This window comes from Acipenser ruthenus, chromosome 52, assembly GCF_902713425.1.
Source record: "Acipenser ruthenus chromosome 52, fAciRut3.2 maternal haplotype, whole genome shotgun sequence".
Classification (NCBI taxonomy): Eukaryota; Metazoa; Chordata; class Actinopteri; order Acipenseriformes; family Acipenseridae; genus Acipenser; species Acipenser ruthenus.
In genome coordinates this window covers 6,229,621-6,243,997 of record NC_081240.1, presented here as the reverse complement: position 1 = coordinate 6,243,997, position 14,377 = coordinate 6,229,621, and the positions used below count along the sequence as shown (strand labels likewise).

The window sequence follows — 14,377 nt, the reverse complement described above, 5'->3', positions numbered from 1 at the left end:
TTATTTGTTAAAGTTTGAAATATCCAATAAATTTCGTTCCACTTCATGATTGTGTCCCACTTGTTGTTGATTCTTCACAAAAAATTACAGTTTCATATCTTTATGTTTGAAGCCTGAAATGTGGCAAAAGGTCGCAAAGTTCAAGGGGGCCGAATACTTTCGCAAGGCACTGTGTGTGTGTGTGTGTGTGTGTGTATATATATATATATATATATATATATATATATATATAATATATATATATATATATATATATATATATATATATATATAGCAATGCAGGCTAAAATAGAACACAGAGTCCATATGGTACATGAATAGTCTGTATTGGGAGAAGTGTTTATCGCAGCAGTCCCATAACCAAGTGTCTTCTGTTCATCCAGGTAAAGAATTCAGGTTTTATAGAGTTCCATATTCCTGACTCGGGAGGGCGAAGATGAACACATGCTGTCATCCGAAGCGTGTGCCGTCAAGCCGACCGCTTTTTGTCACACTGCGAACTCACCATGCAGCCACCCAAGAGCTACAGCATCGGAGGACAACACAGCTCTCGGGCAGCTTACAGGCAGGCACCCGGCCAGACTACAGGGGTCGCTGGTGCGCGGTGAGCTGAGGACACCCTGGCCGACCTAACCCTCCCTCCCCCCTGGCGACGCTCGGCCAATTGTGTGCCGCCCCCTGGGAGCTCCCGTCCTCGGTTGGCTGTGGAATAGCTTGGACTAGAACTCGAGACGTCCACACTATAGAGTGCATAGACCTGTCCTAACTATTCTTTATCACTGCTACAGTGGTATTGCAGTATAATTCAACACACTCTCAGGAGCAGGACATGGAAATAGTTATCAAGGAATCTCTGGAAAATGTGTTCAATTTAATACAATGAAGAGACATACATTTGTGTTCTTGACAATTTTTATTTCTTTTTCAAAGATGCTTTTAAACTCTTATTCGTGGTGATACAAGATGTACTAACATGCAAAGGAAATGTATTATGATTTATAGTTCTAAATATGTTTTGCCTCATTGATTGCTAAAAAAGAAAACTGTGTACAAGTGACTATGAAATGAAGAAAGTAGGAGAAAATATTTTTAAAAGGAGAAAGCAATGTAAAAAGAAAACACATTAAAATAATCATGTTTAAAATCAAGAAGATATTGGTTCAGGAAATAATATGCACAGGACATACCCTTGAATATCAAACAGATTATAAAATACTACAAAAGACGTATCTGGTTATTTCTGTTTGATTATTTTCCTCATTCTGTGGTTCTGATGTTGTACGGCTGGTTCGACTTGTCTTAATTATTTTTTTTATTCCACTTTTATTCAAGGCTGCCTTATTGGACATCATCTTCACATTTTGCTGTTTTAGACTGCAGGCTGCCTCACTGAACATGTTCTTGGTGTAGTACCCCCTATTGTTATTTTTTACCATTTTGTCTATTTCCTTTATCAGGTCAGTTGCCTGAGTGCAACTGCTCTTGTCTTTATTGTTAAAGACGCGATACCTTCTTCCACATTCCCAAATAAGCTCCTGCAGATTCCCTCCTTCAGCTCCCTCAATGTACTCCTCAATTGTCATGCCATCTTCCAAACTGTCTCCATGGGTGAAAAGCACCATCATGTACTGGGCAACACTGTCACCGAAAATCATCTTCACTGCTTCCCTCTCAATCTGGGTGTATCGACCTATTTCTATCACCAACAGAAAAACATGGGGTCCCGGGGCTGACAGAGTCATGCAACTCTCAATCTCCTGTTCAATTTTATCTTGACTGAGCTCTGTGCCAAACAGGCTGGGAGTGTCAATCACAGCTACATGTCTCCCTGCAACTACTCCTGTCTTTTTCTCACACTTATTAGTTATGGAAGTGGGGCTGATTTTCGACTCAAACTCCCTTCTTCCCAGGATGGTGTTCCCTGCTGCACTCTTCCCAACGCCAGTCTTCCCAAGCAGCACAATCCTCAACTCTGCAGGGACAAGAAACAAATCATAGAAATGACTTCTATTCAGGAATAACTTCGCTTTCCTAAATGCAAACTAAACAACTAAAAACTTCAGGAGAGTGTTAGAAAAAATATTTTCTCATTACTCACTTCACCCATAGTTGTGTGCTGTTGTCAAATAAGACCACTCCCTGGGTATTCAAAGTTAATTATATACTTATTTTAATGAGTAGTGGGAATTATTTGTCTGTAAATAATATTACTTTGATTTAATGGTGGCCTAGAATGAATGCTGTGTTCAGATATCAAAGAAAGGTTAACACTAGAAGCGCCAAGCCGGTCAATTTGTCAGTTTTGGTTGTTAAAATTGAATTACTCTGTATTCCTGAATACACTGCGCTTGCCCGTTTGTGACTTTTCCTAAATATATGTATTGCATAGGCTGACACCGTTTTGAACCGTATATTCACAAAAAAAGAAAGTTATAAACACGTTTACCTAGAATCGCTAAAAACTGCAATTTTGACCGGTTATTAATACATATATAAATCAAATATAGCATATAATCCTACCTGTCCTTTACAACAGAATCAGTCCCACGACCAAGTGGCGATCAAGTAGCGTCTATAAGTCTACATTTTTTCAGGTAGCCTACTTCAGATCAAGGCTTGCGCGCACCTTTACACTCGACTACACTGTTCAGGCACAGCGACTGTACCACCATCAGTGTATACAAGTGCAAAAAGAACAAAACTGTAGTTATTCTCAGCTCGTTGCACAAAGAAGTTGCAATCGGGACCGATTCCAAACAAAAACCTGATACAGTGGAATACTACAATGTTACAAAGTTCGGTGTGGATGTGCTGGACCAGATGGAACGGCAGTATTCAGTCAAAGTTGGAACTCGTCTGTTTCTTTGGCTGTGTTTTACATCTTTGACCTGGCAGCCATCAAACCGTATGTTTTATGTAAGTAATGCAGAGGGGACAACTACAACAGGAGGGACTTCATCTTGCAGTTAGCCATGGAGCTTCGGCAATCATATATGCACCAGAAAAGTGCAAATGCCCCTCACCCTTCTGGACCTGCTGCAACCGCTGCACAGTAGACAGCTGGCAGGTATTGCATGTTATGTAAATAGCGTATTGGAATACAAACTTCATATGTTGGTGAAAAAAACACCTGTTTACGCATTTGTTTGTTTTGAAAATATCTAATTTTATTATACTTTTTCATTTTTTGAGAAACATAGAAACCCCAAATCTTATCAAAATAAATACACGTTTGCCCTTGCATTAGAGGTTTGAACAGATTGGGTCCTTTATAGATGAAGCCTGTCATCTATTCCATTGTGGTATAGAATTGATGAGGGATACAAATGAATTAACAAATAAATGAAAAAAGTAAACATACCCTGGTGATCCCTGGTTTGTGCCTGGGGGGCGCCGTGATCTGATCTGCCTCGCTCTGCAAGGGAAGCAATAAGTTAGGCTTTTTCATTAACTGCTGCTTTTATCATATAATAGAAGGGGGCATGGGAATCCAACTTCACATACATAAAAGTATTTTCTCAGTTTGCAAACGGATTTTGTACGTGTCCGCTATACACTATATATTTTCTAATAAAAAAATGTGTCTTTAGTAACTTTAATAACAAAAAATAAAAGACTACTGTGACAGGCGTAAGAGGGGATCTCTGTGGGAGTTCGCCCTCCCTACCACTGACAGCGCTGTGGAGCCGCGGCCGTGCACAGATTAGCCGGGTGGTTTCGGGAATGGCGGAATATCCGTCATGAGGCGGAATGAGGAAGTGCGGGGCCGGCGAGTCGGGCAACTGCCATCAGCTGTGCAGCCCTCACCGATTGGTAGAGGAGGGGGCGCTGGCTGATTGCAGCATTTAAACAGCGCTGTGTTCAGTATTCGCTCTCCCTGGTTTGGCTTGTATGAGAGGTGCTGTGTGATTCATTTTGCTGACTTGTTGGGAATACCGTGTTTACCGTTTTGTGTACCAGCAGCGTACAGCGGAGTGGAGTAACTTGCTGTCTACCCCGGAACCCTTTGAAGCCAGCCGCTGCCTTGCCCTTTGTTTACATCCTTGTGAGGGAGCTGACGGGAGGATACCCGCGGATACGAGACGCAACTGACCCGGGACACAGTTGTATCCGGACGTTGTGTTGCATTGTGTACTGTATTGTTTATTTTAAGCTTTGTTTACCGTCGCTGGTATTCAGGCGGTTTCTTTTGTTATTTTTTGTGAAACAAATAAATAACCCTGACGGCTGCTCTCGGTCCCGGCGGTGAGACGAGGATTAACCAACCGACCTAAATCGCTCAGCCAATTGTGCAACTCCCAGTACAGCCGGCAGTGGAATAACTCAGGTTCAAACCAGTGATCTTTGGGCTATAGGGCAGATCCTGCAGTCAGAGGAGGGCTTTTACTGGAATGACCACAAGAGACCCGTTCATTTATCTGTATTTGATTTCCTGTTTCTGTGTCAGTCCAAATGCATGCAGTTGCAACTTAGGACTGCTTTACTTTTTATATTGTGTTGAATTGGTAATGTTCGCAGCACTAAGCAGAGCTGCTTTCAGAAGATGTTAACTCATTTGTCTTTACACACCCCCATTGCACAGTCATCCAAATCGCATCGGAGAATGATACCACACCCCAAAATATGAGATGAAATGGTTTTCTTAAGACATGTCTTGCACCACGCCTTCAGAAAACCATTTCATCAGTGGAATTTTTTTGTAGCTGTCAGCTCCATTTATGCTCCAGAGAAGCAGGAGCAAGCTGTTTAGGATAGACCCTAGGGTGATGGAATGTGAGAATACAATGTAAATGTAAACCCTGTTATTAGAGAAAGCAGTAAACACAAGAGCACTCACCTAGGGTTGGTCTAGCGCTGGAGCTGTAGTCTTGCTGCTGGGTGAAACCTGGAAATAAACAAGAGAAAAGATAAACTGTTTAAAAACAACAATGCTGAATGTTATCTGAAACAAAGAAGTATTGCGTTTGTGCATTATATGTAAATACAGACGTGCTCAAATTTGTTGGTACCCCTCCACAAAAAACGAAGAATGCACAATTTTCTCTGAAATAACTTGAAACTGACAAAAGTAATTGGCATCCACCATTGTTTATTCCATATTTAATAGAAATCAGACTTTGCTTTTGATTTTTTATTCAACATAATATTGTAAATAATAAAACAAATGAAAATGGCATGGACAAAAATGATGGGACCGCTAACCTAATATTTTGTTGCACAACCTTTAGAGGCAATCACTGCAATCAAACGTTTTCTGTAGCTCTCAATGAGACTTCTGCACCTGTTAACAGGTAGTTTGTCCCACTCTTCCTGAGCAAACTGCTCCAGCTGTCTCAGGTTTGATGGGTGCCTTCTCCAGACTGCAAGTTTCAGCTCTTTCCATAGATGTTCGATAGGATTCAGATCAGGACTCATAGAAGGCCACTTCAGAATAGTCCAATGTTTTGTTCTTATCCATTCTTGGGTGCTTTTAGCTGTGTGTTTTGGGTCATTAGCCTGTTGGAGGACCCATGACCTGCGACTGAGACAGAGCTTTCTGACACTGGGCAGTACGTTTCGCTCCAGAATGCCTTGATAGTCTTGAGATTTCATTGTGCCCTGCACAGATTCAAGGCACCCTGTGCCAGGCGCAGCAAAGCAGCCCCAAAACATAACCGAGCCTCCTCCATGTTTCACTGTAGGTATGGTGTTCTTTTCTTTGAAAGCTTCATTTTTTCGTCTGTGAACATAGAGCTGATGTGACTTGCCAAAAAGCTCCAGTTTTGACTCATCTGTCCAAAGGACATTCTCCCAGAAGGATTGTGGCTTGTCAATATGCATTTTAGCAAATTCCAGTCTGGCTTTTTTATGTTTTTCTGTCAAGTGGAGTCCTCCTGGGTCTTCTTCCATGGAGCCCACTTTCGCTCAAAAAGCGACGGATGGTGCGATCAGAAACTGACATACCTTCACCTTGGAGTTCAGCTTGTATCTCTTTGGCAGTTATCCTTGGTTCTTTTTCTACCATTTGCACTATCCTTCTGTTCAATCTGGGGTCGATTTTCCTCTTGCGGCCGCGCCCAGGGAGGTTGGCTACAGTTCCATGGACCTTAAACTTCTTAATAATATTTGCAACTGTTGTCACAGGAACATCAAGCTGCTTGGAGATGGTCTTGTAGCCTTTACCTTTACCATGCTTGTCTATTATTTTCTTTCTGATCTCCTCAGACAACTCTCTCCTTTGCTTTCTCTGGTCCATGTTCAGTGTGGTGCACAAAATGATACCAAACAGCACAGTGACTACTTTTCTCTATTTAAATAGGCTGAATGACTGATTACAAGATTGGAGACATGTGTGATGCTAATTAAAGAAACTAATTAGTTTGAAATATCACTATAATCCAATTCTTTATTATCTTTTCTAAGGGGTACCAACAAATGTGTCCAGGCCATTTTAGAATATCTTTGTAGAATAAGCAATAATTCATCTCTTTTCACAGCTTCTTTGCTTTATTCTATGACATACCAAAGGCATGCAAGTATACATGATAAAATAGCTTTTAATTTCATCACTTTTCAGGAGGAATGAAGCATTATTTCAATGAGCTGTAAGGGTACCAACAAATTTGAGCACGTCTGTATACACAAAAAAACAATGTGATGTTCCCGTTCCCATTTAAATACGCTGTTTCTGCTATTTAAATGTTTGATTTGATCATAAATACAACTTTGGAGTTTTATACAATCTTTTCTTTCATTATCGTATCACAGCTGTTTAAAACGCTACCGGTCAAAATGCGGCGCTTGTATGTAGTTCAAAATTTCAGCACTTCTAGTGTTAAGGTATTGTTTTCTAACTCTGCTAAAAAAAGACAATAAAGAAACGTGCAAGCCCCTAAAACACACACAGAACTATTTAGAATAAAACCTGCAGTGCCAAATCCCCATCCCCAGTGAGAAAAAAATAAATACTTGAGCTTGAAGGCTGAAACAGCCGTGATGCAGAACTGGAAGGTGTTTAAATCAAGCTGTACTGCTTAATCTTAAACACATGGAGGATGCTCTGGCGGTTCTGCTAGATTTGTGAGGACAACAAACTATCATCAGTGTTGTTATTCTAGAGGAAATGGGAAATGGGAAATGGAGGCCGGGGGGCATTTGGTTTCAATTCAGGCTGTACCACTGGCCACCACGATGTGCAATAGCAGTATAACCTTGACTGGTCTGTCCAACATCATCAAAGCATTGCCAGTGGTGATGTAAGGCTGCACTTTATTAGTAATAGTTGTTTTTTTTAATTATTTGTACGTTTATTTACTTCATCACGTTTTTTCTTTTTTTTGCCCATTAGATCCCCATATTGTATTAGTTCCTTTGCTCATCCCTCCGTGCTGATTGGCTTCCCTGAGATGCTCCTTTGCGTCCTCATCCTTTGGAAGATATTTTCTGTAGCTCTCCTAGTTCAGAACTTGTATCATGCATGTATAATAAGCTAAAAATTGTATCTCGGGAGTGACGGGCACTTCCTTACATATGTTCTGGGATTGCCCAAAAATTGTTACCTTTTGGCAGTTTGTTATTAGTTTATTTAGCAGACGCCTTTATCCAAGGCGACTTACAGAGACTAGGGTGTGTCAACTATGCATCAGCTGCAGACTCACTTACAAACACGTCTCACCCGAAAGACGGAGCACAAGGAGGTTAAGTGACTTGCTCAGGGTCACACAAGAAGTCAGTGGCTGAGGTGGGATTTGAACCGGGGATCTCCTGGTTATAAGCCCTTTTCTTTAACCACTGGACCACACAGCCTCCTACACCCAGTAGAGAACTATGTGTTCTCTACTGGGTGTGGCTGTGCCCCTATCTCCTGAGGTACTCCTGCTGGCTGATGATTCCCGGATGGTGTTGACATCACACTCCAGGTGACTTTTCCTGGCAGGGATGACGGCAGCCAAGAAAACTATTCTGAAGGGATGGGTGGAGCAGTCTATTTCTTTCTCTTCTGTCTGGTTAGATTACTTTTACAAGATTATTATTTTAGAACGATCCATGGCTCGGCTGCACTCAGCCTCTGCTGGCACGATGGCAGCATGGGACTACTTTGTGGAACAGGTGGCACAGCTATTTTACTTTTAGTTTTGTATTAGCTTTTCACCTTTTAATTTTTATTTGTTGTGTTTTGTGTACATTTTCTCTTTTTATTGTTATTGACTGTATTATTATTGTTTTCTTTTTGTGTTTGTTTCATTTGTTTTAATTGTATAGATGTGTTCCTTCCTTGTCCCCTTCCTGGGGGTGGGGTTAACATTTAAAATAAAATTAATAAAAATAAAAATAACTGTGATACGCCTTGCTCCTTAAACATTTCACCTCTAAAACATAGAGCAAGTGATCATCTACCAGGATATACCAATATATTTAGTGAGCAAAGCGTTCTAGTGGGTGAAATTGAGCGATGAAAACATGCTCCCCCCCCCATGGTGAGGTGTGCTTTACTCATTAAATATCCAACACCATATGAAAGACAAAGAGATTGTCTTTCCAATGGCACCTATATTACCATGTAACAACGCTTATAACGGTCAAAACATTAAAAAAAAATGATGCACCCTTCACATTGTGAATAAGGAACTGGGAATAAGTAACCAACTTCAGCGTGGTCATTAACTACTGCTTTTATCATATAATAATATTACACGAATAGAAGGGGGCATGCAAATCCAACACAAAATAAATACACGTTTGCCCTTGCATTAGAGGTTTGAACAGATTGGGTCCTTTATAGATGAAGCCTGTCATCTATTCCATTGTGGTATAGAATTGATGAGGGATACAAATGAATTAACAAATAAATGAAAAAAGTAAACATACCTTGGTGATCCCTGGTTTGTGCCTGGGGGGCGCCGTGATCTGATCTGCCTCGCTCTGTAAGGGAAGCAACAAGTTAGGCTTTTTCATTAACTGCTGCTTTTATCATATAATAGAAGGGGGCATGGGAATCCAACTTCACATACATAAAAGTATTTTCTCAGTTTGCAAACGGATTTTGTACGTGTCCGCTATACACTATATATTTTCTAATAAAAAAATGTGTCTTTAGTAACTTTAATAACAAAAAATAAAAGACTACTGTGACAGGCGTAAGAGGGGATCTCTGTGGGAGTTCGCCCTCCCTACCACTGACAGCGCTGTGGAGCCGCGGCCGTGCACAGATTAGCCGGGTGGTTTCGGGAATGGCGGAATATCCGTCATGAGGCGGAATGAGGAAGTGCGGGGCCGGCGAGTCGGGCAACTGCCATCAGCTGTGCAGCCCTCACCGATTGGTAGAGGAGGGGGCGCTGGCTGATTGCAGCATTTAAACAGCGCTGTGTTCAGTATTCGCTCTCCCTGGTTTGGCTTGTATGAGAGGTGCTGTGTGATTCATTTTGCTGACTTGTTGGGAATACCGTGTTTACCGTTTTGTGTACCAGCAGCGTACAGCGGAGTGGAGTAACTTGCTGTCTACCCCGGAACCCTTTGAAGCCAGCCGCTGCCTTGCCCTTTGTTTACATCCTTGTGAGGGAGCTGACGGGAGGATACCCGCGGATACGAGACGCAACTGACCCGGGACACAGTTGTATCCGGACGTTGTGTTGCATTGTGTACTGTATTGTTTATTTTAAGCTTTGTTTACCGTCGCTGGTATTCAGGCGGTTTCTTTTGTTATTTTTTGTGAAACAAATAAATAACCCTGACGGCTGCTCTCGGTCCCGGCGGTGAGACGAGGATTAACCAACCGACCTAAATCGCTCAGCCAATTGTGCAACTCCCAGTACAGCCGGCAGTGGAATAACTCAGGTTCAAACCAGTGATCTTTGGGCTATAGGGCAGATCCTGCAGTCAGAGGAGGGCTTTTACTGGAATGACCACAAGAGACCCGTTCATTTATCTGTATTTGATTCCCTGTTTCTGTGTCAGTCCAAATGCATGCAGTTGCAACTTAGGACTGCTTTACTTTTTATATTGTGTTGAATTGGTAATGTTCACAGCACTAAGCACAGCTGCTTTCAGAAGATGTTAACTCATTTGTCTTTACACACCCCCATTGCACAGTCATCCAAATCGCATCGGAGAATGATACCACACCCCAAAATATGAGATGAAATGGTTTTCTTAAGACATGTCTTGCACCATGCCTTCAGAAAACCATTTCATCAGTGGAATTTTTTTGTAGCTGTCAGCTCCATTTATGCTCCAGAGAAGCAGGGGCAAGCTGTTCAGGATAGACCCTAGGGTGATGGAATGTGAGAATACAATGTAAATGTAAACCCTGTTATTAGAGAAAGCAGTAAACACAAGAGCACTCACCTAGGGTTGGTCTAGCGCTGGAGCGGTAGTCTTGCTGCTGGGTGAAACCTGGAAATAAACAAGAGAAAAGATAAACAGTTTAAAAACAACAATGCTGAATGTTATCTGTTATCTGAAACAAAGAAGTATTGCGTTTGTGCATTATATGTAAATACAGACGTGCTCAAATTTGTTGGTACCCCCCCACAAAAAACGAAGAATGCACAATTTTCTCTGAAATAACTTGAAACTGACAAAAGTAATTGGCATCCACCATTGTTTATTCCATATTTAATAGAAATCAGACTTTGCTTTTGATTTTTTATTCAACATTATATTGTAAATAATAAAACAAATGAAAATGGCATGGACAAAAATGATGGGACCGCTAACCTAATATTTTGTTGCACAACCTTTAGAGGCAATCACTGCAATCAAACGTTTTCTGTAGCTCTCAATGAGACTTCTGCACCTGTTAACAGGTAGTTTGTCCCACTCTTCCTGAGCAAACTGCTCCAGCTGTCTCAGGTTTGATGGGTGCCTTCTCCAGACTGCAAGTTTCAGCTCTTTCCATAGATGTTCGATAGGATTCAGATCAGGACTCGTAGAAGGCCACTTCAGAATAGTCCAATGTTTTGTTCTTATCCATTCTTGGGTGCTTTTAGCTGTGTGTTTTGGGTCATTAGCCTGTTGGAGGACCCATGACCTGCGACTGAGACAGAGCTTTCTGACACTGGGCAGTACGTTTCGCTCCAGAATGCCTTGATAGTCTTGAGATTTCATTGTGCCCTGCACAGATTCAAGGCACCCTGTGCCAGGCACAGCAAAACAGCCCCAAAACATAACCGAGCCTCCTCCATGTTTCACTGTAGGTATGGTGTTCTTTTCTTTGAAAGCTTCATTTTTTCGTCTGTGAACATAGAGCTGATGTGACTTGCCAAAAAGCTCCAGTTTTGACTCATCTGTCCAAAGGACATTCTCCCAGAAGGATTGTGGCTTGTCAATATGCATTTTAGCAAATTCCAGTCTGGCTTTTTTATGTTTTTCTGTCAAGTGGAGTCCTCCTGGGTCTTCTTCCATGGAGCCCACTTTCGCTCAAAAAGCGACGGATGGTGCGATCAGAAACTGACATACCTTCACCTTGGAGTTCAGCTTGTATCTCTTTGGCAGTTATCCTTGGTTCTTTTTCTACCATTCGCACTATCCTTCTGTTCAATCTGGGGTCGATTTTCCTCTTGCGGCCGCGCCCAGGGAGGTTGGCTACAGTTCCATGGACCTTAAACTTCTTAATAATATTTGCAACTGTTGTCACAGGAACATCAAGCTGCTTGGAGATGGTCTTGTAGCCTTTACCTTTACCATGCTTGTCTATTATTTTCTTTCTGATCTCCTCAGACAACTCTCTCCTTTGCTTTCTCTGGTCCATGTTCAGTGTGGTGCACAAAATGATACCAAACAGCACAGTGACTACTTTTCTCCATTTAAATAGGCTGAATGACTGATTACAAGATTGGAGACATGTGTGATACTAATTAAAGAAACTAATTAGTTTGAAATATCACTATAATCCAATTCTTTATCTTTTCTAAGGGGTACCAACAAATGTGTCCAGGCCATTTTAGAATATCTTTGTAGAATAAGCAATAATTCGTCTCTTTTCACAGCTTCTTTGCTTTATTCTATGACATACCAAAGGCATGCAAGTATACATGATAAAATAGCTTTTAATTTCATCACTTTTCAGGAGGAATGAAGCATTATTTCAATGAGCTGTAAGGGTACCAACAAATTTGAGCATGTCTGTATACACAAAAAAACAATGTGATGTTCCCGTTCCCATTTAAATACGCTGTTTCTGCTATTTAAATGTTTGATTTGATCATAAATACAACTTTGGAGTTTTATACAATCTTTTCTTTCATTATCGTATCACAGCTGTTTAAAACGCTACCGGTCAAAATGCGGCGCTTGTATGTAGTTCAAAATTTCAGCACTTCTAGTGTTAAGGTATTGTTTTCTAACTCTGCTAAAAAAAGACAATAAAGAAACGTGCAAGCCCCTAAAACACACACAGAACTATTTAGAATAAAACCTGCAGTGCCAAATCCCCATCCCCAGTGAGAAAAAAAATAAATACTTGAGCTTGAAGGCTGAAACAGCCGTGATGCAGAACTGGAAGGTGTTTAAATCAAGCTGTACTGCTTAATCTTAAACACATGGAGGATGCTCTGGCGGTTCTGCTAGATTTGTGAGGACAACAAACTATCATCAGTGTTGTTATTCTAGAGGAAATGGGAAATGGGAAATGGAGGCCGGGGGGCATTTGGTTTCAATTCAGGCTGTACCACTGGCCACCACGATGTGCAATAGCAGTATAACCTTGACTGGTCTGTCCAACATCATCAAAGCATTGCCAGTGGTGATGTAAGGCTGCACTTTATATAGTTGTTTTTTTTAATTATTTGTACGTTTATTTACTTCATCACGTTTTTTCTTTTTTTTGCCCATTAGATCCCCATATTGTATTAGTTCCTTTGCTCATCCCTCCGTGCTGATTGGCTTCCCTGAGATGCTCCTTTGCGTCCTCATCCTTTGGAAGATATTTTCTGTAGCTCTCCTAGTTCAGAACTTGTATCATGCATGTATAATAAGCTAAACATTGTATCTCAGGAGTGACGGGCACTTCCTTACATATGTTCTGGGATTGCCCAAAAATTGTTACCTTTTGGCAGTTTGTTATTAGTTTATTTAGCAGACGCCTTTATCCAAGGCGACTTATAGAGACTAGGGTGTGTCAACTATGCATCAGCTGCAGAGTCACTTACAAACACGTCTCACCAGAAAGACGGAGCACAAGGAGGTTAAGTGACTTGCTCAGGATCACACAACAGGTCAGTGGCTGAGGTGGGATTTGAACCGGGGATCTCCTGGTTATAAGCCATTTTCTTTAACCACTGGACCACACAGCCTCCTACACCCAGTAGAGAACTATGTGTTCTCTACTGGGTGTGGCTGTGCCCCTGTCTCCTGAGGTGGTACTATCTACTGGGTGTGGCTGTGTCCCTATCTCCTGAGGTGGTACTATCTACTGGGTGTGGCTGTGCCCCTATCTCCTGAGGTACTCCTTCTGGCTGATGATTCCCGGATGGTGTTGACATCACACTCCAGTAAACTTTTCCTGGCAGGGATGACGGCAGCCAAGAAAACTATTCTGAAGGGATGGGTGGAGCAGTCTATTTCTTTCTCTTCTGTCTGGTTAGATTACTTTTACAAGATTATTATTTTAGAACGATCCATGGCTCGGCTGCACTCAGCCTCTGCTGGCACGATGGCAGCATGGGACTACTTTGTGGAACAGGTGACACAGCTATTTTACTTTTAGTTTTGTATTAGCTTTTCACCTTTTAATTTTTATTTGTTGTGTTTTGTGTACATTTTCTCTTTTTATTGTTATTGACTGTATTATTATTGTTTTCTTTTTGTGTTTGTTTCATTTGTTTTAATTGTATAGATGTGTTCCTTCCTTGTCCCCTTCCTGGGGGTGGGGTTAACATTTAAAATAAAATTAATAAAAATAAAAATAACTGTGATACGCCTTGCTCCTTAAACATTTCACCTCTAAAACATAGAGCAAGTGATCATCTACCAGGATATACCAATATATTTAGTGAGCAAAGCGTTCTAGTGGGTGAAATTGAGCGATGAAAACATGCTCCCCCCCCCCATGGTGAGGTGTGCTTTACTCATTAAATATCCAACACCATATGAAAGACAAAGCGATTGTCTTTCCAATGGCACCTATATTACCATGTAACAACGCTTATAACGGTCAAAACATTAAAAAAAAATGATGCACCCTTCACATTGTGAATAAGGAACTGGGAATAAGTAACCAACTTCAGCGTGGTCATTAACTACAGCTTTTATCATATAATAATATTACACAAATAGAAGGGGGCATGCAAATCCAACACAAAATAAATACACGTTTGCCCTTGCATTAGAGGTTTGAACAGATTGGGTCCTTTATAGATGAAGCCTGTCATCTATTCCATTGTGGTATAGAATTGATGAG

General features: G+C 41.2%; 1 protein-coding gene across 2 annotated transcripts in view; it reads right to left on the bottom strand.

Annotated features, from left to right (window-relative positions):
• Positions 1-894: 894 nt before the first annotated feature.
• Positions 895-14,377, bottom strand: part of LOC117965714 (GTPase IMAP family member 8-like) — a 31,925-nt gene continuing 18,442 nt past the window's right edge. Inside the window, exons 7-11 of one of the 2 annotated variants that reach the window (XM_059016301.1) lie at positions 10,324-10,371; positions 8,848-8,901; positions 4,838-4,885; positions 3,362-3,415; positions 895-1,972 (exon numbers count right to left, since the gene is read on the bottom strand). In XM_059016301.1, coding sequence (XP_058872284.1) covers positions 1,206-1,972; positions 3,362-3,415; positions 4,838-4,885; positions 8,848-8,901; positions 10,324-10,371 — 971 coding nt within the window. In that variant the 3' untranslated portion in view covers positions 895-1,205. The remainder of the gene's footprint in view (positions 1,973-3,361; positions 3,416-4,837; positions 4,886-8,847; positions 8,902-10,323; positions 10,372-14,377) is intronic. The other variant, XM_059016302.1, reaches the window with a different exon arrangement.